This window comes from Stegodyphus dumicola, chromosome 4 (assembly GCF_044657685.1).
Source record: "Stegodyphus dumicola isolate Sdum_Otavi_A_Nest chromosome 4, ASM4465768v1".
In the NCBI taxonomy this organism is placed as follows: Eukaryota; Metazoa; Arthropoda; class Arachnida; order Araneae; family Eresidae; genus Stegodyphus; species Stegodyphus dumicola.
The window spans coordinates 162,311,081-162,337,446 of NC_140771.1; the positions used below are offsets into that span (position 1 = coordinate 162,311,081).

Below are 26,366 nucleotides of genomic sequence, written 5' to 3' on the forward strand. Positions count from 1 at the left end.
TCCTATTAAATATTTTGGGAGAGAAGGTCACTAATTTAATGGTATATGTGAAGGAAGAAGATATTAATAATTACGATAAACTAAAGTCCATGATTTTAAAGGAATTTCAACCAACCCCTCAAGAGTGCTTAAATCATTTTCGTTCTATGCAAAAATTGTTATCTGAGAACTTTGTACAGTTTGCATCAAGGTTAAGTGCAAATTTTGAATATTATTGTCAGTTGAGAAATGTAAAAGATTTTAAATCGTTATATGATCTTATGGTTTCGGATAAAATATTCAGTGAACTTGATCGTGAATTAAAGACCCATAAAGCAGTTAAACAGGGAGAGACATGGTTCGAACCCCAAACCTTAGGTCGTGAATGCGATATTTATTTGTCATCAAAAGGTAAACAAAAACCAGAATCCCTTTTTGAAAAATCATTTACAGGTAACGATAATAAAAGAGGCTATGGAAATAATGTTAATAAACTTCGTAATTATAATTACAAAAATATTTCTAATGGATATGTATCTGGAGCAAAAGCTCAAACATGTATTTTGTGTAAAACTAATCAAAACCACCCGTTACAAAATTGTCCTAATTTTAAAAGGCTTTCAGTAAATGAGCGTGTTGAAATTATTAAGCAAAATAACCTTTTTCAAATGTTTTTCTTCGAAGTGTAATGCGAAAACGTGTACAGCCAGAAATTCTTTCTGTGGGAAAGCTCATCATTCTATGATTCATTTTTATAAACAAAATAAACCTTTTTCCAAAGTAGAGAACTGTGGCGTCGAACAAACTCAGTGCAATGCTTCAGTATCAAGATCAAGCCGAATACGTAAATCATCTGTGCTGTTACTCACGTGCAGTGTATACGTTAGCTCTGTTGATAAAACAAAATTGAATAATATGACGCGCATATTATGCGATAATGGCTCTGAAAGAAGCTGGTGTACGAAGGCCCTTGCCAATTGCTTAAAATTAAAATCACTTAGAAAGGAAAGGTTGTCAGTTTTTTCCTTTGGCTCAGCAAAGCCTACTGAGAAATTATACAAAGTAGTAGAATTAAAATTATCTAGTAGATACAACCCTAATCAGTGTATTGAAATTGAAGTGCTAGTGGCCGATACTATTACAGAGGCATCTGTTTCTGTTCCAAATGAAGAAGTACAAAATATTATGCAGTTCCGCGGATTAGTCTTAGCCGACTGCTGTGATAGTGATATAACCATTGAGATATTAATTGGGGCAGATGTGTTTTGGCAGTTTACTGAAGCTTCAGCTTTCGAAAAAATAAACCAGGAAATTACTTGCGTGCCAACGATTTTCGGGTTTGCTTTACAGGGAAGTCAAGATGTTTACAAGCCAAATGTTAAGACTGCAGTTTCAGCGAATTTTTGTGTAACCGCTTCAGATGTTCAGATATTACGGGAGCTTGATGCTTTAGGAATTAAAGAAAAAGAAGAGTTAAATATAGTTGATAAAGCACTGATAGATGAATTTGAGAAAAATTTAAAATTCGTGAATGAGAGATATGAAACTGATTTATTATGGAAGTTTAGTTACGATGAATTAGGAAATAATTATTTTTTAGCTAAAAAGAGGTTTGATGAGTTAGTAAAGGAATTTTCTAAAAATGATTGGGTTGCTAATGAGTATAGGGATATAATAAATGACCAAAAACAAAATGGAGTTATTGAGGAATGTGGTAGAGATGAGCATGAGTATTTTATGCCTCATAGAGCAGTTATTAGGGAAGATAAAGAAACTGAAGTTCGTATAGTCTTTAACTGCAGTTCAAAATCTAACGGTAATCTTTCTTTGAACGATTGTTTGGAAATTGGCCAAATCCAAATATTCTTGATGTGATTCTAAAATTTCGTAATTACAAAATAGCGTTTAATGGTGATATATAGAAGGCTTTCTTGATGATAAAAATTTCTGAAAGAGATAGAAAATTCTTAAAATTTCTTTGGTATTCAAATAACCCTAGTGAAAAATATAAAATTATGAGAATGAAAAGACTACCCTTTGGATGTAAAAGTTCCCCTTTCATTTTGAGTGCTACGATAAAGCATCATATAAAAAATATAAGGAAAGTAAACCGAAGTAATTTGAAATGTTAAATTCATCACTTTACGTAGACGATTTATATTATGGTGGAGACAGTGTGAGAGAACCATTTGAGTTTTCGTGGGATGCTGTATCAATATTAAAGAGTGGTGGATTTAATTTAAGGAAACTGAGGTCGAACAGTAGAGAATTAGAAAAATTGTGAATAGAAAATGGACTTAGTGACAGTGAGATAGTGGGAGTTCAGCAACTGAAAGTCCTAGGGTTGAATTGGAATCCTGATAGAGATGAGTTGTCGTTGGAGGTGAAGTGTTTGGTGGATTCGTGGAAAACGTTGCGACGCACTAAAAGATGTGTTTTACAGACAGCTGCAAGAATCTTTGATCCTATTGGTTTGATTGCGCCGTTTGTGATACGTATAAAGTTATTGTTACAGGAAATTTGGGAGAGAGCGTGTGATTGGGACGAAGAATTGCCGGCAGACTTGCAGCAAAAGTGGATAACGTGGTGTAAAGAAATTGAAAAATTGATAGACGTTACTATTCCGAGATATTGTTTTCTGGATTGTGAAAATGAGTAATCCGAAGTGCATGTGTTTTGCGATGCTTCAACAAGTGCTTACAGAACTGTTGTTTATTTTAGATATTGTGAGAATAATGAGAATTACAGAGTATCTTTTATAATGTCGAAGAGTACAGTGTCACCGTTAAAGAAACTAACGCTGCCACGGTTGGAGCTAATGGCCATAGTAATAGGTGCTAGAGTGGGAAATTACCTTAAGAGTGTTTTTAAGGATAAAATTGGAAGAATAGTGTTTTGGAGTGATTCTTGTATTGCGCTGCATTGGGTGAAGGGAAATGCGAAGAGATGGAAACAGTTCGTTGCCGACCGGGTTGTGGAAATTCAGGAAAGATCGAGTCCAAGTGATTGGTATTATTGTCCGTCTGACGATAATCCCGCAGATTTGCTTACTAGAGGAATCTCGGCTGAGAAGTTGGTACTTAATGAAAAATGGTGGTCAGGTCCAATTTGGCTTCGAAAAAGTTTTGAGAGTTGGCCTAAACACTGGGTTAGAGGGTTACCAAATGTAGACAGTGCGGAAATACTAAGAGAGCAAAAAAATTCTGTCAAATGTTTTGTAGTTCAGTTGGAATTAGTTGAGCAGCTTTGGAACAAATTTTCAGTTTGGAATAAGTTGCAGAGAGTTGTTGCTTGGTGTTTAAGGTTTATAAGAAATGTGAGGGGGAATAGGATTTTGGCTCTTTTCATAGAAACAAGTGAACTAAAAGAAGCGCATGATATTCTAATCAGACTAGTCCAAAGAACTGAGTATAAAAAGGAAATAGCTACTTTAGAGAAAGCGAGAGTGTTAAAGAAAAGTTCTTTAATTTCTCAAAATCCGTTCTTAGACAACAGTGGCATACTACGTGTAGGAGGACGTTTAAGAAATGCCAGCTTACCAGACTCTGTGAAACATCAAATAATATTATCTAAGAATCATCCTGTTACAAAATTGTTAGTGACATTTTATCACCTTAATTATATTCACGGAGGAGTACAATTAGTTAACTCTGCGATGAAACAAAAGTATTGGATTATAGGAGCAAAAACTGCAATACGCAGAGAAATAAGAAAGTGCGTTATCTGCGCCAGATTTTGCTCTGAGTTTTCGAAACAAATGATGGCTGATTTACCTTCTGCGAGAGTGAATCCTGGAAGACCATTTCTTAAATGCGGAACTGACTTTTCAAGACCATTCTTGATCATCCCTAGACGTGGTAGAGGAGTTAAACCACTGAAAATGTACGTATGTGTGTTTGTATGCTTTGCAACGAAAGCCGTCCATTTAGAACTTGTTAGTGACCTTAGTGCTCAGGCATGCATTGCAGCTCTGAAACGATTCATAGGACGACGAGGAAAGCCCGCTGAAATATTCAGTGATTGAGGAACGAACTTTATGGGTGCGAAGAATTACTTAAAAGCGTGTACGATGGAGGCACTTGGTACTTACTTGACCAACGAAGGCGTTAAATGAACAATGAATGTTCCATCAGCCCCTCATTTTGGAGGCCTACGGGAGGCTGCCGTTAAATCCATGAAGTTTTACATGAGACGTGTTATAGGATCGCAGATCCTCTCACATGAAGAATTTTCAACGTGTCTAGTGGAGATTGAAGCCATACTTAACTCCCGTCCTTTAGTGGCTGCTTCTGAGGACCCAAATGATTTTTCTGTCATTACACCGGGTCACTTTATTATCGATTCTGAGTTCAAAAGTGTTCCTGAGCCTGATGTAACAAATGAGAAAATTCTCATCCGTGAACGGTGGAAATTAGTCACACAGATTTCCCAATCGTTTTGGAAATCGTGGTCAAAAGACTACTTAACTCAGTTGTGCGCAACAAGTAGAAACTTGCCAGTGCTGATTTACGTGTGAATGACTTGGTGTTAATCAAGGATGAGAACTTGCCGCCACTTTAGTGGAAGATGGCAAAAGTAATTTGCACTTATAAGGGAACTGACCAAAGAGTAAGGTCAGTCAACTTAAAAACTGTGTCGGGTGAAATGAAAAGACCAATACATAAACTGGTCAGACTTCCTATAAATGACTGATTTATTTATTTATTTCATGTTTTATATTTATATTTACAGTTTGTTTAATTTTTATGTGTTGGATTATATTTCAGTTACATTTCTAGTTCAGCTGATGACGGGGTCATGGGGGCCCAGTGTGTTACGCCATCCATTGCTCGCCGAAAAAGCGCGCTCCTGATATTCGTATAAAGCTAAAAATAATTTATTTCTACTTTTAAATGAATGAAGTTTTCTGTGATTGTGTTTCAGAGATGTGGCAACATGCGATTATTATTATTATTATTATTATTTTGCGTAATTGTGTTCTAAAGATATAAGTGAATTGTGTTTCCAGTTTGTATGTTGGAGCAAGAGTAAAATATTTATGATATTTATTGTGTAGAGTTTTGATTTCCAGCCCATTACACAAAGAGGTGAACATAACAATTACAAATTATACTAAAAATAGCTAAATAAACACACAATCCATAACAATATGATAAGTAAATCAGAAATTTACTTCCAGTTTGGCAGAGAAAATGCACAGAATTTCTTAAATTTCAAATTTTGTGGCAGTTTGATGCTAAGCTGAATCAGTACCATGGAGGTAGGACGTAAGAGGAGAGACCCTAACTGGTTTTTCCCTTACACTGCTTTGAAACAGTGACGGTTTTGACATGATCGAATGTAAACATTTTGTAATTACGTTGTAAATATAGGTATAAATGTATATATTTTCTTTTTCTACAATATTGCAGAGTCTTAAGTATGTGAAAAGATTACATTTTTAAACAGCATTTCATTCTGAACCGAATGAAATGCTATACTTTTCTCAGAACAGTTTGACTTTAATGCAATGGCAACGTTGTACAGAAAAAACATTTTTATCTCCAGCGCGCGAGACTGTGAATCGGAAATTCTAAAGATATGCTCATTTTAAAATTATTTTTTGATATCGCTCTTGAACTGAATTTTATGGTTTAAGTGCGAAGAACTTGATATTTAATACGTAAATGTAACACACAAAATGTTAAAAAAACGCCCCTTTGGACGTAATTTAAAATCTGAAACCTTTGAGACTTTTTTTATAATTACTTTTGAATTATATAGGCTTTAATTTCATTCTATGCTTTTATTACCCACTCATACGCCATTTCTAGACTGGCATGACGGATTTGGTCACCTTTTTTAAATGTTTTTTCCACCTTCTAATAGCCACTAAATCCAACTGTCATTCAAACTTTCTTTGAATGGTTTACTGATACGCGTATCTAAAGGCTAAAGTAATGGCGTTAATCGGCCTGGAATAACTACCATGTCTGCAACTGCTACGCCTGGAATAACTGCCATGTATGTACTATTTTAACAGTTTTCTCGTATTATCCATTTGATGGGATCTGAAGATGTCCCAAACTATAAAAGACTTTCTGGATTCTTTAAACAATAGGACACTTTTGTCAAGCCTCTCTTTTCCAAAATTTCCCACCATTTCCGTCCATCCATCCATTTTAGTGAAACATGAACGAAAAGACCACTTGAGAAATTAAATTTTGGCATCGTATTCCTTTTAAAAATAACCACGGGCCATACTTTTTTTGCCCCGTACACTAAGAAGGAAAGCACTACGGTGAGGTGAGAGTTTTCATGTTGCTTATGTAACCGTTTTTGTTCCTTTCATATCAGTTGTTTCATGTATTAATTTGTTGTCTTAATCTTTCGGAAGTCTTCGAGAAACTTTGTTTTTCTACAACTGAATTATTCCATGTCATGAATCGACTACACGAACTCAAAGTTGCTTTAAAGTTTTCACTTTCATTTGCATTCATTTTTTGCCCACTTTGAGGCAAGTAAACATACGCTGTTTCTTATTATAAGTAGCCCATTCTGGCGATTTGCTATGGCCTAGTTCGCAACACTTACTTCTAGGCTAGGCAAGCAAAGCACATTTTTTCTTTGGCATATTAATTAGTGTGATTTCACTTTTCTTCTACTCACGTACGAAGCTTTCTTCAATATCAAACATTCTTGCCGAAACCCGAATTGCATTTTCTTCCAGAAACTGAATGACTTTGCATTTTAGTAACAGCAGTGTATTTGTTTTGTTTGTCAAGAGCCATTTTTACTTCTAAAAGGAACACTAGATCACATTCATTTCGACTAAAGTAAATGCTATGTACTAAAGCCTTCGACGTTCAGAAAACATCCGACTCTTAATTCTAAGACTTCATTCGGGTCGAAAATCCATTTTTACCCCAAATTATGTCATCCCCTTTCTCAAAACCCTATAATAACATTCTTGTGCACACTAGCATTGAATACAACCCACTCTCTTTGCAGAATTATTTACTCACTCAAGCATTTCATCACACAAATATTGTGCTCCTTATCGCTTTTCATTTCAGTATACCATTATTCGAAAGCCTGAGAAAAATCTTCAGATGAGTGACTTTAAAAGATAAGAGCATCCCACGTATATCTTGCAGATTTCTTCATAAAATAAAGGGCGCGCGTTATTCCGCAAATATACCTAAAAAAATATTTGAAATTATAGAAGAGTGTTATACACCAGTGCGCCTAATACGATGGAATGCATGGTATATCAAGCGAATGGAGTAATTTTATAAAAAAAGAGATTTATATCTTTTATGAAGAAGTAGTAAAATTCTATGAAACAATGACCAATTATTTGAAGCTGAATGTTCCTAAAAAAATACTTAGTGTCTTTTTTGGATGACTTTGGAAAACGTACCAGATTGAAAAATATAAAACAATTGGTGGAATATTTATAAACAAAAAATATTAAACCTCGTCATTAATGACTCTGTAAGCGGTTGTAAAGAAATTATATTAATTTTTGATATATTACAAAAAGTGTAACTATTCTATGGGGAAAATTTAAGCCGTTGGAATTTGTTAATATATTTTGCAGTCGAATCAGAAATATCTTTAAAATACTAAACCGATTATTTGTCAAGTAGGATTATCTCGTTAATGCAGTAAAATTGCGATATGGTAACAGTCTCAAAATTTTAGCTGAAATCAGTCTTAAAAGCAATAAAAAAGAAGAATGGGAAAAAACTCGGCAGATACGAAAGAAAATAGCAAATTTGGAATTGATTGTTCTTTGTTTATTTATGCAAAAAGTATTAAATGAAAAAACATGTTAAAAATATTTAAAAAATAATATATATTTATAAGCTACGCAAAGTTTAAATTACGCCAGCATAAATACAAAGAAGCTACAAAACGACTTTGAACTTAATTCATCAGAATCGAAAGAAATGGTTAAATAAAGGGGGGATATCTAACCAAGATTTCTAATGGAGAGATAAAAATAAGATAAAATGTCATTGAGTTTTTGACGCATCATAATTGCAATCTCATGTAGAATATTTTAAAGTGAATGTATTTTACTGCGTTTTAGACATTATTTCAGCGCAAATAAATTAATCGATTTATTGGCATGACAAAAGTGAGAGAGGTCGATTTGGTTTTTTAGAACTCATTATATTATATATGCTAAGGAAACTCAATTAATACCAAAATGTGAGAATAAGTACATATTTATTCTGAAACACGGTAGACAGAATTTACTTCACAATTTATATATCTACTAAGGTTATGTAAAGATGATTTTAAAATATGATCATTCAAGAACTTGGGAACTTAATGCTAAAAAAATACTGTTCGAGGGAAAATCGACTTGTAGGATATGTGTACAGTTTTCTTACGATTCCTGGAGCTGTTGCTACAGTATCGTTTACAAAGCTAAAAATCATTAAATATTACAGTAGGAATACGACTGGACAAGTACGATTAAACTTTCTTACTCTCTTTCGCTTCTAGCCATCGAGGATGAAGAGACAAATAAAATGGACCTGAAGAGTAGAACTCGTTTGCCTAAACCAGCGTTTCTTAAGCTATGTTCCACAAAATCTTGGGGTTTCATGGAGACCACTCAAGAGTTCTGTAAGCCTTACTTGTTTTTTTAACATTCAAAGAAAGAAACTTGAAAAACAAAGCACTAAAAATGAATGCCTCTGCTAAATTAAAAAAAAAACCGAATAAGAACTAATCTTCGTTTCCGCTTACTAATTGGGGTAGTAAATGCAAATGCGCGAGTTTTGATGATGCTGTCGAGACGACACTGGTATATTACAGCAGCCATACTGGAGAATCACCTCGAATTCCGCTATCGGAGATTCCTCGGTTCATTTCTTTACTGATCGCTACCCATGGAAAATCCTACAGATCTGGAAATACAAGGAATCCCTCAGTTTTAAAGTACGGATGAATTCCATACACTTGAATATAAAACAAAATCCCACGAGAAGCAACGATAATAGTCACTTGTCAATGCGTGTCTTATATAATATAAATTGATTGAAGGCTTTTATTTTAATTATTTGTTTATTGATTAAATTTATTGGTTTTTATAACATCACATCACATATTCTAATCCAGGACATTAGAACTAAAAGACACAACACCTCGGGAGCCTAAATGTTAATTATAAGGAAATCCAACCAGAATAATGGACAAAATTTATTTTTCAATGATTACGCATACAGATACCATGCGACAACTGCACTGATATTTCTACTGATAGGGCAAACGCCATGAGCGCAATAATTAATTGCGCTGTATAGCTTATTAAAACTGTCACCAAAACCTCTTCTAGTAAACACTGCATGGCACGCTGGTAGGCAAATTCTTCTGAAAAAAAAATTATTTCCCATTTATAAGATAGCTCTTCATGAGATCCAAAGTCCTTAACTTCACAAAATCTTCGGCTACTAAATAATCGTTTATTCAAAATTTTATGTTAGGACATGGGAAAAGTACATACATCTTTCTTTTTATATTATGAAGTCAGATGGTTATCTTGAGTAAAGATACTAACCTGTATTTTTTCTCAGAATAGAATTTTGAATTGAAAAGTCGATTATTTGATAGAAATTGGCTGCTAAAAATTTCCTACTTAAGCGATATTTTCACAAAGATCAATCCCCATATCATTAAAATTTAAAGGGTTAACTTCAGGGCAAACAAGTAAATGCATTTTCTACTCGCGAAATAAATTCTTACTTTCAGGAAAAGAAAGAATTTCGAACAATATGTGTGGGCTTCGACTTTGATATCTCTTTTCAGAAGAGAAAGGAGTTGAAACAGGGAAGACATTTATTGAAGAAATTATTCAGCACCTAAAATGTTTGAATGAAGCTTTTAATCAGTATTTTCCAAATAAATATCTAAATGAATTGGGGATTAAAAAAACCACTTAGTTAAGATAAAATGCGGAATAACGATTATTGAAGGCAACACAAATCAGCGTATATGCACTGTATTGTGAAATAATAAATGCAATAAATAGTTATTTTTGCATTGGTTGGGCTACAAAAAGGGGAGAAAACACGAAAGTAAATTGCTACTTATCAACGATGCATAAAATCCTTTTATATATCTTCCGTATTATAAAAGCGCGATGCTCAGTGTAATAAGGAAATAAGGGACATTAAGAAAAGTGAATTATGTGAAAAGTTATTTTGTATACAGTTCTTAATAACATTTTGGGATAAATATTATTTTATACCATATTGGTTATCAATAAAATAGGATTTTAATATCCATTAATGTAGTAATTGAAAAAACTGTGTGTATACTTCTTCCGTATACTGCCGTTTACATGTAAATTTAAGTCGAATCGTGATGATGAAATCTTATAGCAAACGTATAGACCGCAATCCTTTCTAAATATTTCATTTTTTAATTTTATTCAAACCGTGAGATACTTTTTTAAAATTTTGATATTTTTCTGCTTATATTAGTTCAACAGGAAACACAAATGAAAGGCCAACACTTTAAAAATTTAACTTACTTTTGAACTTAATTAAAATTTTATTCCACGATAAAGATTCAATCTTATTAAGTTGGTATCTAACTAATCCTGCAAGTTGGTATCTATCTAAACATTATACTAGTCTTTTAAGTTAATCTTACAGTCGATCTCACAGTCTCCACTCAGAAATTCATAACCACTCTATACTTACCTAATATCAAAACATTTATCAAGTTATTAAAAAATAATTAGAAGGAGTGGAAAGAAAGGGAAAGAAAATACGGGGTATCTTGATAGCGAAACGTGAAGGCACAAAAACTCTTCGAAACACGGAAAGTCTCTTGTTCCCGAGTGAAAACTTGCGAACTGTTTAAAGTCCACACACCCACCTCCCCTCCTCCACTTTTAAATCTCTTATCTTTTTTTTTTTTTTTTTTTTTTTTTTTTTTTTCCAGTTCATCTAATATGTAAAAGTAGTAACCAAGGACTTCTCTCAAAATCTGCTTATCTGGAATAAACAGCTAATCTCTGATATTGCCCATTAAAAGCTTATAAATTAACACGGGTATCAAATCACCACAATTTCAGTCCCGCCGAACGCAATGATAACCTTCGCGGTAGCTCTCGTCTCGCTGGTGACCATAGCCACGCCGAATGACGCGTTGGTCATCCCGCATGAAGTGTCTGACATGCGGCTGCTCGCCGGTAGTAATTCATCGGAGGATGATGCCCTACGAGCGATGTTAGACGAAATGGTCAAGTCACAGATATTAGAGAAGCTGAACTTGAAGGAGCCTCCAAGACCCTCCTCGGCTATAAGGAGAATGTCGAAGGAGGTGGTGCGACTCCTCGCTAAGGAAGCTGATCAGCAGTTGAGGAAGGAACAATCTGAAGATGAAGATAGTGTGGTGCTTTACGCAAATAATAGTAAGTGCAACTTAACTATTCCTATATCCCGGTAAAATCTTTTTACCCCAAAATGCATGATATACGGAGTTAGACATCATAGATTAAGGAAAAGTACACTAAGGCTATTTTCGTTCATGAAATCGTTACTATTCCATGTTAAGAAGGCAGGAATGCTTTCTAATGGAAACTTGCTTGTATTCACGTTGCACATCAGAAAAAAAATATATATATGGAGTTAGAAGTATTTTGATTAATAATAATAGTGCAACGAATGTTCATACAAATTTCAGTTGGATCCGTTATAAACCAAATTTTATCAATTATTATTAATTTAAATTGCATAAACTATATATAACATTAAAAATAAAAAAAAAATTTTAATTTTTGTAAAATGTGGTTATTGTTTTAGTTTGGTTTGGTTTGGTTTATGTGATTATGGCAAAACCTCAAGGGCTCTCTGCCTAAGGGTAGGAATGCCTTCGTGGAGAACTTTCTAAGGGAAAATTGGCTAGTATACACGTTACATACGAGGAAAAACTACGAAAACGCCCCTGCAGTTAGCTCGTTCGCGTGATTCGAACCTCGCGACCGAACTATCAAAATTCAGTGACTTTACCTCTCGGCCGCTGGTGTGCTTGGTTATTGTTTTTAAGTAGCTCGGTCTGTTGAACAACGCGGTTATAATTTGAAAGGTAAATTTAAAAAATGAATGGAAAGGCATGTCGAATGCATTGGATAATTTGATAATGGCAAGGCACTTTAGGACTATCTGAGTGAGGTAAAATATACCTCCGTAGAGGGCGTATTGTAAGAGAAACTGAATCATATTTACGTTGCACATGAGAAAAACCACGGGAATTCCCATGCAGTCAGTCCGTTTGCCGGAATTTAAAGTCGGGTCATTCATGTGAATTGACCACTCTTTGAAAACTCGCTATTTATAACTCACTGTGGAAAGAAAATTAGACATGTTATATTTCGTGAAAGGTTAACGTTTAACAGGTTGCCAAGATGATAGATAGCATAGTTGCGTAATGTAACATAATGACCCAGAAAACTGGAATGTGTTCAATGAAGTTTTTAAAATTAAATATTATATCGCAGACATTTAAAACTAAAATCCGATAAAAATAATGATTATGTTTGCGCAAAAAAAACTATTAAATGCACTTTACATATTTAGTGCAAAGTACATATTTTTAATGCTTAAAATCATAATCCATTAAGAAAGTGAGACTCATCCATAGTCTCAGATATTCAAAAACTGAGATGTGATCAAAGAATGACTTCGGGTAAATGAGCGAATCACTATCGAAATATGTTAAACCAGCGATATTCAAAAAACTGTGAAGAGATGGAACCACAGTCATTTAAAACCCAGATCCGTCAAAGTAATTGTGCTGAAAACTGTGTTTCGTTATACGATAAATAAACCAGTAATTAGTAGCTTAAAGAGCATGGTAACTATCGAAAATTGCTCCTAATAGCTACTAACACGATGCTGCGCTTTAAAATAACAATTTTTTATTGCAAAATAGGTCTAAAGTACACTAAACTAGGGCTATCTGCTTTCGTGAAAGATTTTCTAAGGAAAAAGTTTTAAAAGAATTATTGTCTGAATTCGAAATGTTACCTTTTCTGACAAGATTTTTTTTCGAAGCTAGTCTTAGATAAAATATATTTGCTATTTATTTATTTTCATATAGCAATCTGATTTTCATTACTACAGTTATTGTGAACATTTTCATTGGGATATAGACTATCACGAATTAAATATATTTAATTTATATCAATTAGATACATTATTAAAATAGTAAAAAAAATTCAGATTATTAATAAGCGCTTTTAAATTTTAAACCAATAACAGACTGATTAAGCTTAAAGACAAATTATTCTTTGCTGAGTGAAAACATTCCGAAAGTCAACTATGCCAAGAGCGTGTGAAGAGTAAATTAACATTTTCCCTTTTCAAGCAGTGGCAATAATTGCCGAAGTTAGTGAACGATATACAGTATTGCCAATACATTTCTGAAGAAAAGTAGGATCGTCATTTATCACTAATTCATGTGATGAGTCAAGAAAAGATCGAGTGCGCTCCAAAAAAATGTTGACTAATTACAGTTGATGTACGAAGGAAAGAGCATGCGGTCAAGAAAGGGACATTGAATTTAACTGCAAAGGGGAAAATAAACGAGTGCGTTATCGATTATAAGTGGAGATATATTGTAAAAGAAAAGTGTTTTTAGGTCTCATTTCAGTATCAGTATAGCAGGAGTAAAAACTTGAATGGAGCTACAGAGTTCTCCTCTATTCTTCATTGCAAGTCAGTAATGTATGCAAGTATGTACATGGTACCAGGATGGAGACAAATTATATAGGATGCGAAAAATTTTGGAGGGCTCTTTAATGTATTATGAACTAGTTTAATAATATTAGTACGCACGTTTTTGGATTATTAATAACATATATCTCCTTATAAATGCAAATTAAATTATAATTATAGAATGAATTTAATAATTATATTTATTTATTTATTAACATTTCATTATTTTCGTCTAAGAATTTCCTTACCCCCTTGTGCAATACATACATGTAAGTCACGAGGCTAAAAAATACTGCTATAAATAAATAATCCGATCCAATTCCAGTTTAACAGCACTAATTGTTTACGGAAAGTATCCTAGTTTTTTAAACTTTCATATCATCTAACATGAAGTTAATTACTTAATCATCTTAAAAATGATTTTGTGTGCTTATTGAATTGAATATGGCAAAGCATATGAAAGTTGGTGAGGCATGGTTTCATAGAGAATATTTTTTAGAGAAAATGGGCTCATAATTACATTACCTTAAGAAAATCCACGAAAATACTTACTCACAGGCTGTAGGAGGGCTCGTTCAATCCATTTGTTAAATTTGCATCTAATTTTCAAGCCTCCCTTTTTTTGGCTAGATGATTCATTCAAAGGAAAATACATATTACTCACTGAACTTCGCACGTTAGTCTAAATAACCTTTAAACTCGATGAACAGTATATTTCTGTGACAAAGAGAGCTTTCTGACTGCACAATGTTTTTTACATTTAACGAGCTTATGCCGAATAAGTTTATTCGCTATTTTATGTAATTTCTGCGATATTTTGTAATTGTTATATTTTTTAAAATTTAAACTTAAATTTTATTTTTTTAAAGATATTTTCCTTTTATTTACAAATATTTGTATTTTCTGTTTTTCAATGAAGTGAAACATTTAATTAGATTCTGATACTTTGTTTTCATAAGATAAAGTACGAACTCTTTGTTAAAATTTTCATAGCTCACTGTAGCTTACACTGCGAGTCCATTCATCCGTTTTGAAACCAGGAATGAATTAACAAATCGATCTTTCCATTCATCGGTCCTATTGACTTGAAAACGTGAGCCTGAGTAAAGAGGGAAATATCTCTCATAAATAAAGCCATTATAAACGCATTTCTGAATAATAATTTTAAAATTTGACGCTCCTTTCAAAATATTTATTAATTACAAATATAAATATATATATTGAAAATTACGAAAGGAATAACATATATGTATTTGTAACTACGAGAATAAGTAGTTCTGTATGTATGCAATAGGGCTTTAAAAATTTGGATACATAAACATTTTTTCTTCAACTAAATGTTAGAATTTATTAACTATCAGCTTCTCATCGACTGTACGCATCTCTTCTCATCAACAAATGATAACATCCTGGATTCAAATGAACCCCGACAAAAGTTGATCGACTGCTATTGAACTCTGAAGAAAAGTTTATTAGAGGGAAAATGACAATTAAAATCACTTAAAATTCTACTTAATTTTTTAATTATTTATTTACTATATTAATTTATTACTAATTACAATGGATTAGAATATCTGAATAGGAATTAACTGAGTATTTAAGAAAAATATTAAGACTGCGCGAATAGAAAAATAATTTTTGGGAATGTTTGCTTTCTTATCATTTTACTCAATGAAAATTAAATTAAAATTTGTGAGCTAGTTAATCTGTCTTGTATCCAGCATAGTTCATTGATCCGTAATAATGTGCCATTTTTTAAAAAATTTAAATGCTTCAAGAATAATTAGAAAAGGACTTGATTCTCTTCTTATCCTTAAATTCTTCATTAATAAAATTGCGTTTTCATCTATAATCATGTGAAATAATTCTCTAAATATAATTCAGAGCAGAAAAAATAAGATACATAAACGGCTTGGAAATGGAATTAGCACTGAGGTCCTCTTTAAGAAATATGATGAAGCTTACAAAAAGTCTATGAAGCGAAGTAATCCCGTAGAATATTTTATAACGTTCTATGATTAAATTGCACTGAATTACACTTTATAAACGACATGTAAATATAGTTTAATAATTTAATGTGGATGCATGGGGGGCTCGCTAGCGGGTGAGCGGTAAAGTCGTTGAGCACTGGTAGGTCGATCCGGGTTCGAATCTCGGTGTACGGCATGGCTGTATTGGCGTTTTCGTGGTTTTCTCCATGTGTAACGTGTATACGAGTAAGTTTTGCTTAGAAAGTCCTCCACCGAGGCATCCTTACCCGAGGCATATAGCCGTCAAGCGCTTTGCTGTAATCAAACAAACCAGACCAAACAATATATATATATATAACTAGCTTAAAAACTGCTTTATTTTATGCATACTTTTAAAATGGTATGCATATTTACATATAAGAAAAAATATTCAAATCAAAATTATAATTTAAAATGCCTCTTAATTGCTTATTTTTAATTTGGGTACTTCCTGTCTAGTAATAACTTTTTCTAAAACTGCGTCACATCTGAAAATTAATTCCGCATATGTCAACTTAAAACATCGGCATTACCTCTAAGTTTTAGCTAATGAGATTAACTAAAAATTTTACCATAAATATCGTTGCAACACAACTACCCTCCCTCTTTCTGTGCCTATGCTTGCTACCTTAAGGACGTCTCTTGGTCGGCTGCTTTTTAAAAAATGTAATGCGCCATCAATCAAAATTGTAGGGTGCAGATTGGCCGCACTGTGAAGTGCAACAAGTAGTAAAGAAAAATTTGGAATATCAAGTGATTTTGTGATTCTTCAAAAGCTCCCGGCATCTTCTGCTACGTAATTGATATTTTCAGTGATCTTCTAATCTTCAATCCACTTGCATAATAATAAAATAATGGCTTCTCTAAGCCCTCATTCAATAATGTCTTCCCTAGTCAAGCACTCATCTCTGATCAATTTACTGCAAGGAACTAAATCTTATAGACAGATATATATGTATATATGTAACTTAAAACTTCTAATTGCTTCGAAATCTAATTAACCATTCATATTGATATTACATAAATATATTTGCGTTAATGAACATTGTATATTAAAGATATTTTTCTTTGATATTTTATATCTTATTCTATATTCTGTTCCATTTATATATTTATATATACCTATACATAGATATATATAATTTGAGGCTTCCACATTAACTACTACATATAAAAAAGTACATCAATAATGCATTTTTCAGTATAATTAACTTCATTTTACAGAATTTTCTGCAGTCTAGTTTGCGTTATTTTATTCATAAGTCTCAAATTAAAAACAATTTAATGTTTATACGGATTAGAAAATTAACCAAGCAGCAGCGACCGCAATGTAATTTGAAAAACAGTCCTTAGACGTGAAAAAGGTTGAAAGCCATTTATGTTAAGACTATTTTCTCAGGTACTCAGAAACTTCGCATACATGTAACATAGCATTCGAAATGCAAACTCAAATACAACAATATAAAAAAATCAAATATTTACAACAGATTTCATTGATGTAACAACTATCTGTCTTTCTGCTCCTATGGCTTTAAAAAACCATTTATATTGGTTAAAATAAAGCCATTATAAACGCATTTCTGAATAATAATTTTAAAATTTGACGCTCCTTTCAAAATATTTATTAGTTACAAATATAAATATATATATTGAAAATTACGAAGGGAATAACATATATGTATTCGTAATTACGAGAATGTAACAGACCTATGGCGCCCAACTAAATTTGAATCCAAAATGGCGCAACAAAATGTTTAGAATTTCCGTTTGGCTTTAACAAGCTCTTACTCCCGAATTTAACTTTTAGTTGCTGGAGATCGGCTCAGTTTCTTTTCAGGTGTGGACTACTGGTCAAATATTCTGGAAACCAATTCTGGAATTAAAATTGTCATACCGTGCTGCTAGCACATCGAATCATCAACTGGACAATTTCAACGGAAAAGATAAGTTTCGTTTACATTATCGTTTAATCTGAGTTTAAAGTTCTTTTAAACTGATTATTTATTATAAGCTGCTTCTTAAAGCAAATGTAAATTCTTTATTGAAATCTCATTTATTGATACTACATAAGAGTATTAAACGAAAGCAAACGGCTTTCTGTTAACCAAACGTTATTTCTTGAATTGTAATTTGTTATTTTAAAATGTTAATGCGCATAGTAAATTAATTTGTGAATAATATTGTTTCACTGAATACATGTTTTGATGTTAAAGTTTGAATATATTTATGGACGTTGTTCATTGGAATTTATTAGAATTTCGCTTCTGATTTACAGCAGCAGATGTTTTCCCCCCGCGGAAATGTTTAGACTAGCGATGATTTATGATGTGTTTACGTCAAATCTTTTATTATTTTTATTTCCTTTGAGTGCTGTTGTTCCTTATTAAATGTTTTATTCTACATAAAATAAAATATTGTACTTGTTGATTTATCTTTCGACGAACATTTTGAGAAAATGATTATAGTATAATACTTTAAGAAAATACGATTGTTTTCCTTTAATGAATGCATGTCTTGAAAATATTTCTTAAAGCGAAAGAAAATAATTATGAATAACATCGAATGACCATTTAAATAAAGTAAAAGAGTTACTAAGTGTGTGTTGCTTAATCAGCTTAATATTTTTTTCAAGATTAAGATTTCGAAGAATTCAGCTTAAATATAAAAGCTTATGGTAAGACATTTATGTATGTTGCTAAGTAGTAAACAATTTTTGAGCAATTTATTATATGTTATTTTCTTGATATAAGTTGAATTTATGAGGGCATTTTATGATATTTTTACGACTCCGAAATAATAAACTTTGTGAGTATTATTGTTTACATTTATAAATACTGTTTAATAGTGGTATATAAATGTATGAGTAACATTGTTTACATTCATACATGCTCTTTAATAGAGGTATATACATTTTACTTAAAGGAATTATTAATTCTAAAATACTGTATTGTGAATAAAATCGAAATAACAACAAATTCAACTTCATCTTTTCCCTCCCCCCCTGACCTCTCATATAATTATGGCTTACCTTGCCAAAGCGCGAAAAGAGGATTTAAAAACTCTCGCTGCAGAACTGGGTTTCACTGTAAACGACACTATGCGAGTAATAGATCTTAAAGATCTTATTGTCAATTCTGACACTTATGATGAGGCTTTTACCAGGAATCTTCTGGAAACTTTAATCGAAACTAGACAACAAAAACAACGTGAAAGCAACGATCTGGAGACACGTCAAAGAAAAGAACAAGAACTTTTATTAGAATTGGAACGTTTAAAATTAAACCTGGCAGCTGCTAGCTCAAACCCTAACTATGCCGCCTTTGCTTCAAATGCAGCTATTGGAACAAATATTCAACACCTAATCCCTAAATTTACAGGAACTTCTGACATTGCAACCTACCTGAAAATTTTTGAAAGACAATGTGAGAAAGTTAATATAAAACAAATAGATTACATCACTCATCTCCTACCTCTTCTGCCTATAGACATTTCGCAAATTATTTTAAGAGAACCAAAAGACAAATTAGAAGATTATTCTTACATCAAGAAGATTCTGCTACAAAGATTCAAATTAAATGCTGAATCATTTCGAATTAAACTTACTACACACCAAAAACACCCTGGGTCTTTATGGAAAGATTTTACTTACGAATTAAACAATTATCTCGAAGAGTGGCTTCATAGTCTCGATGTTACAGACTTTGAATCACTGAAAGACTTGGTCCTGACGGATCAGCTTAAAAGAAGAGTCAGTAGTGACGTTAAGGAGCATTTTATTGATACTTGGGGAAAAATAAAGAGTTCATCTGAATTAGTACAGAAATTGGATGATTATGAAGCTGTACGTGTTAAAAATACGAACTATAAAACTCAGCTTCCTGGCAGGCGAAACTATTCTTACAAACCGACTAATCCATCCAAACACAAAGTAGAAAATCGAACAAGTGACATACAGGAAACTCATAAAACCTTTTCAAATCGTGTTCAGCAACAAACAGAGGAAAAGCGACCTCCTTTAACATGCTATGGGTGCGGAAAAACTGGTTTTATCAAGTCTAAATGTTCAGACTGTAACCCCCCAAAGAGTTCAAATTCATCAAATTTTGGCACTATCCAAATCCGATCCTGTTTATCTTCCACTCGGACTGCTGTATTTCCAATTAGTATTGGTGGTGTTTCCGGTACAGCTTTCGCCGACAGTGGTGCTAGTCACTCAATTGCAAGTGAATCCCTCTATCATATTCTGCAAAAACAAGATGCAGTATTTGAAAAGACAACACTACAGGTGTCTTTCGCTGATGGTTTGGTATCTGAAAAAGAGGTACTTCGCACCGAACAAATCATTCTTCTCGAAGGCAGAGAGTTCAAAACTCCGCTCCTTGTGTTGCCTGATGCCAAAAATAACTCGACTCTGTTAGGAACTGACTTTCTTCAAAAAGCTAAAATTGTTTTAAATCTTGCTGAAAATAAGTGGAACTTTTCTGATGAACCTCGAAGAAAATATAGCTTCGTGAAACCTCATCAATCCCAAGTACTGGAAGAAACCCCAGTTGTTGTAAACAACTGCCAACTACGAGAAAATGAAGGACAACAATTAACTACAGCCCAACGGCTTGCAACTGATGCATTGCTTAACAAATATCACACTGTCTTCAAAGTAGGGGGAGAAGCCACTCCATTCATTGAACACCATATTAACACAAGAAACAGCCCCCCTGTTTCAGTCCCTCCATATCGGATGAGCCCAAGTAAGAAAGAACTGTTGAAAAAGGAACTTGATTCCCTTCTGAAACAAGGTATCATAAAAGAATGTGAAAGCCCCTATGCCTCTCCTGTGGTTCTGATTCCCAAGGCAAATGGAAAAGTACGGTTATGCATTGATTATCGTAACCTAAATGCTCAAACCGTTCCAGACATTTATCTTTTGCCACGTATAGATGATTTGTTGAGTGAAGCAAAACCGACACCTTATATGTCAACTATTGATTTGAGATCCGGTTATCATCAGGTGAGAGTAGCTGAAGAAGATCAAAATAAGACTGCTTTTGTTTGCCCTTTTGGTACATATAAATTTACCCGAATGCCCTTCGGATTGAGAAACGCTCCTGCCACTTTTTCTAGATTGATAGATAGGTTCCGTTCTGGACTTAATAAGGTGTTTGCTTTGACATATTTAGATGATATTATCGTGCTGTCATCTAGCTTCGAAAAGCACCTTTCTGACTTAGAACAAGTTTTCCAACGTCTATCGTTATTCAAGCTCAATGCTAATCGTGAGAAGTGCCACTTCTGTTGTGAAAAAGTGAAATATTTAGGGCATTACATTACTAAGCATGGTATAGCTGTTGATCCACACAAGACTGCTGCCATTGCAGACATGTCATCGCCGAAAACTGTTAAGCAAGTGCAATCGTTCGTACAAACGTGTTCCTGGTATCGTCGATATATTCCAAATTTTTCTCAAATAACCAAACCTTTAACGGATTTAACAAAGAAGAAAGCGCTGTGGAAGTGGGAAGCACAACAAGAAAATGCTTTCCAAGAGCTGAAATCCAAATTAATTAGCCCGCCGATTCTTAAGCTAGCTGATGGAACGAAGCCTTTTATCATTCGCACAGATGCTAGCAATGTAGCCATTGGAGCAGTGTTGCTACAAGGGGAGAAAAATGAAGAACACCCTATAGAATATGCCAGCCGCTTGCTGACTGCATCAGAACGAAACTATTCCACCATAGAAAAAGAAGCCTTAGCAGTAGTATGGGCACTCAACAAATTTAGAGGATATGTTGAAAGCCAGTCTATCACAATCACCTCTGACCACCAACCATTGAAATGGCTGATGTCTTTAAAGTCACCAACTGGTAGGCTCGCAAGATGGGCCTTACAAATCCAATCCTACAATCTGACTATCAATTACATTCCTGGACGATTGAACTTTATTGCTGATCTATTGTCTCGTCCTATTTGTGAACACTCAAGTACAGATTCTTGTCAAGTATGTGCTGTCTCTGTCGAAATCCCTACTATTAGCCCTGCAGAATTAAGACAATCACAGCTAGAAGATGATCTTCGGAAGATCATCGAAACTTTTGAGAGTCCAGAGAAAGAAGCAGACTGTGCAACTTGGACTGGAAGAGGCTACGTTATGAACAGAGGAGTTTTGTACCGATACTCCCCTGATTCAGAAGAGGAAGAAGCTCAACTAGTTATACCTCAAAAAAGAAAAGCAGAAATCTTGAAAGAATATCATGATTCGCCAACGGCCGGTCACTATGGATCTGAAGGAACATTTTATCGAATAGCAAAAAGATACTACTGGGTTGGAATGAGAAAGGATATAGCAGAATATGTCAAAAGCTGTCTCGAATGCTGTCGTTATAAAGCCACTAATCAAAAGCCATCTGGTTTACTTCAAACTCCAGTCTATGCTCAACGTTTTGAAACCTTGTCAATTGATCTTTTCGGTCCCCTTCCTGAAACACCGTCTGGTGAAAAATGGATTTTTATTGTGCAGGACTGTGCTACGAAGTGGACAGAACTATTTGCTTTAAAGGAAGCCATGGCCAGAGAATGTGCCACTATTGTTTTGGAGGAAGTTGCCCTTCGATTTGGAATGATTGGACCCAGGAAAATAATAAGTGATAATGGTACCCAGTTTAGTAGTGCTGTTATGCAACAACTATGCTATATCTTGAACATTGATCAAAGTCTTACTCCTGTCTATCACCCACAATCCAACCCAGTTGAAAGGAAGAATAGAGATCTAAAACCACGTTTAGCAATACTTGTTGGTAACGACCATCAGTCATGGAAGGATAAACTGCCATTAATAAGGTTTGCTTTGAATACAGCCAAATGTGATTCAACTGGACATTCTGCTGCTTTTCTTCAATTTGCACGCGAGTTACGAACCTTAGATGATGTAAAGCATGATATAAAAGCCGTAATTGAGAACGATAATTTTGTTCCTGAAATTACTCCATATTTGAAACATTTTGCAAGAAATGTACAACAGGTACGAGAAAGAGTCGAAATGCATCAAGATAAGCAGAAACGATATGCTGACAAAAAACGAAGAGAAACACCGAAATTCGTTCCTGGAGATAAAGTTTGGATCACCCTCCACCCAATCAGCAAAGGTCCACTGAAGAAAACTGCTAAATTCCTGCCCAAGAGAGATGGTCCTTATGTGATAGTAACTACAAGATCTCCAACCACTTATGATATTGCCGATCCTCATGAACCAGACAAAATTCTCGGCAAGTATCATGTTTCAGCCTTGAAACCATATCAAGATCGAAATAAGCAAAACTCAGCTCGTGTAATTCCAGTGGTTCCCTTGTAAGGATCTTAAGTTTTACTAACGTTTATTTTATTTTAAATCTTTACTATCACTTCTTATTTTCTACTTCCGGCCAGAATTATAAGCGTGAAGGAGTTTATGCAAAGTTGTCTGGCGAACGCCAAGTATTTAAGTGTGGCCTTTTTGCCAAGCAGAAGAGAGGAAGCCGTGAGTTCGAAGCAGGCCGCTTACCTTAGAAGTTACGCAGTTGCTACTTTGCCTTCCAGGCCAGAGGTTTTAATCCTCTTGATAAATTAAACGTATTGTAGTGTTCACAGTCTCTGTGCTACATACGCTTTCTGTTATTATAAGGCCAATCTTATTCTAAAGTTAAATTAGAGTTTAGTTTTATTTTGATATCTTTTAAGTTAGACCCCGAGTGGAGGGTCATTGTATTCCGAAGTACGGAAGTCATTGTATATAAAGAAAAAAATAAAGGGTTTTGTATACCCTTCGTCTGTATCCTGTCTACTTACTACAATTAGTGAACATAGCTTTAGTAAGCTCTCTGTTCTAGTCAGGTCATTGTATGTTTCCGAAGAAGGTTAGAAGAAACATTGAACCTGATAGTGGCGCCCGACGAAGAATAACCATGGCCGAGTTTCAAGAAGAACCTGTGCTGCCTGCAGAAACAGCTCAGAATCCAGAAATGCCAGCTGCCGCCCTGGAAGGATTCGGGTATATTGTCCAGACCATGCGCGCTTCGATGAAACCAGAAGCAACGTTTAATGGAAACTCACAGGTAACCAGTTTTTTGGAAAAATTGGATGACCACTTCATGCTCTACCCCGTGCACGAGTTTCAAAAAGTTACCTTAGCTACCAGCGCTTTGAGGGGCCAAGCGCTTAACTGGTTCAAATGTATCGGCAGAAGTCTCTTGGGTCAAGCAGGAAGTCCCACCTATACCTACGAAAATTTCAAGACTGCCCTACTAAAAGCCTTCCCTGTTGTAAGGGATCGTGCGAAATTAGAAACAGAACTTTTCAGTATATATCAACAAAGAATGGAAAACCTCTCCAGGTTTATTTTAAGAAAAATTCACGTTTTCAAGCTCTTGTATGGAAACCGTCCGGATCCTGAAATAATTCAAGTGATTTTGCCGAGGTTACTACCCCAAGTGCAAGACTTTATTGAATTGAGAAATCCGACTACACTGGAAAAATTATTTGAGCTAGCAATCCAGTTTGAAAGTAGAAGAACGGCGGACGTCGAAAGAAGACGCCAATATCAACAGCGAAACCAATTTGGTACGCCAAGACTACAGCAAACTCAAGCACATGGCTACGGAGAAAAAGCGAATCAGTGGGCAAGGAAACCCGAGCATTCAAAAACAGCCGGCGAACGTCGACAGTTCAATAGCAACCCAGGAAAAAAGTCTCAAGGCCAGTGGAGAAAGAAGGAAAGCACCGAAAGAAAAAATAATTTAAACTAAAACGGATTTCTGCTGACGAGAGGGTGCGGAAATCCGAAGGCCACGAAAACCCCTCTTCCTACAAGTTAAATACAGTAATGGTGAAAAATTTAACTCTTCCGAAGATTGAAGTCTTGGTAAATAATATCCCGGCCACCGCACTCCTGGATACCGGCGCGCAGTGTTCCTGTGTGGCAGAAGTCTTTTTTAGAAAGTATTTTCACAAATACCGCATATATAATGCGGATAATACAACAGTATTAGCGGCGCAAGGAGAACAATGTAAGTGCGTAGGTAAAGTACCTTTGTACATCCGTATCAAGGACGAACAAGTAAAGGTGATGTTTTTTATAGTAAAGAATTTGCAAGCACACTTAATACTAGGAATAGACTTTCTTTCAGACGCACAAGCTACACTGGATTTTAATGCAGCGTCTCTTAAGCTGACGATGAAGCCAGTGCGTGTAGAAAAGGTTGAACCGCCAAGGGTAAATCTCGACCACCTGCCTAATGACGAGCAAGATAGAATCCGACAAGTGGTAAGTGAATTTGCTTCCTTATTTAGTGATATTCCAGGATTTACCCAGGTTACCAACCATAGTATTGACACCGGAGATGCATTGCCGGTTCGTCAAAAACCATACCGGTATGATAAGAATAAGGAAAAAATTATAGAATGGCATATTACCGATATGCTACGTAAAAAGATCGTAACGCCTATCTCAAGTAGTTATGCTAGTCCGGTGGTTTTATGTAAGAAAAATAATGATTATCCTTTGGAGCATCCAAAAAGGTGGAGATTCGCTATTGATTACCGTAAATTAAATTCCATAACGAAATATCCGGTATATCCGTTACCGATTATAGAAGAAATTTTAAGGAACATAAAATCAACCAAATTTATGACAACTTTAGACTTAACGAATGGTTATTTTCAAATAGGGATCAGGCCTGAGGACGTGCCTAAGACTGCTTTTATAACCAAGTCTGGCACTTATGCATTTTTGCGAATGCCGTTTGGCCTTTCAGGCGCCCCAGCAACATTTCAGCGATGCATGGACATTGTGTTAAGACCTGTTCTCGGAAAGTCCACATTTATCTATTTAGACGATATCATTATTACTAGTGATAATCTAGACCAACATGTACAGGATTTAAGACAGGTGTTTTCTTTATTAAATGAGGCCGGTCTAAAAGTTAATGTTGAAAAATGCAAATTTGCAGCCCCTGAATTAAAATATTTAGGTTACAAAATATCGCAAAAAGGGATCGAGACAGATGAATCAAAAATAATCGCTGTACAAAAGTATCCGACTCCAAACACGGCAAAGAAGCTCTCTTCTTTTCTAGGACTTTGTTCATATTATAGGTCCTTTATAAAAGATTTTGCGGCTATCGCTGAGCCATTGTTAAAATTAAAAAGGAAAAAGGCAAGATTCTCGTGGACGGCCGAAGCCAATAGTGCTTTCGAAAAATTAAAACAAGCATTAACGCAAGCCCCTGTGTTGAAATTTCCTGAAAAGGATGAAAATTTAGAAATTTCAGCGGATGCTTCGGATTATGCGGTAGGAGCGGTACTTTCGCAAAATCAGCAGCCAGTAGCATTTTTTAGCCGAACTTTAAATCAAACACAAAGAAACTATTCCGCGACCGAGAGAGAGGCACTTGCAGTTCTGTTAGCAGTGCAAAAGTTCCGAGTCTATTTTGGAAAGGCGCCGATAACAGTATATTCTGATCATGCGGCGGTAACTAGATTGTACTCTGGAAAAAATTTATCCCCAAGGTTAATAAGATGGGCACTCAAGCTGCAAGAATATAATCTGGTAATCAAGCATACCCCCGGAAAGGAAAATATCGTAGCAGATGCCCTGTCACGAATTAAATTAGACGAACAGGGTAAT

At 34.6% G+C, this 26,366-nt stretch overlaps 1 protein-coding gene across 1 annotated transcript in view; it reads left to right on the forward strand.

Annotated features, from left to right (window-relative positions):
• Positions 1-10,998: 10,998 nt before the first annotated feature.
• The window catches only part of LOC118200856 (inhibin beta E chain-like), a 38,051-nt gene continuing 22,683 nt past the window's right edge, over positions 10,999-26,366 (forward strand). Inside the window, exon 1 of the mRNA XM_035372838.2 lies at positions 10,999-11,398. Within this exon, the coding sequence (XP_035228729.1) occupies positions 11,074-11,398 (325 nt within the window). The 5' untranslated portion in view covers positions 10,999-11,073. The remainder of the gene's footprint in view (positions 11,399-26,366) is intronic.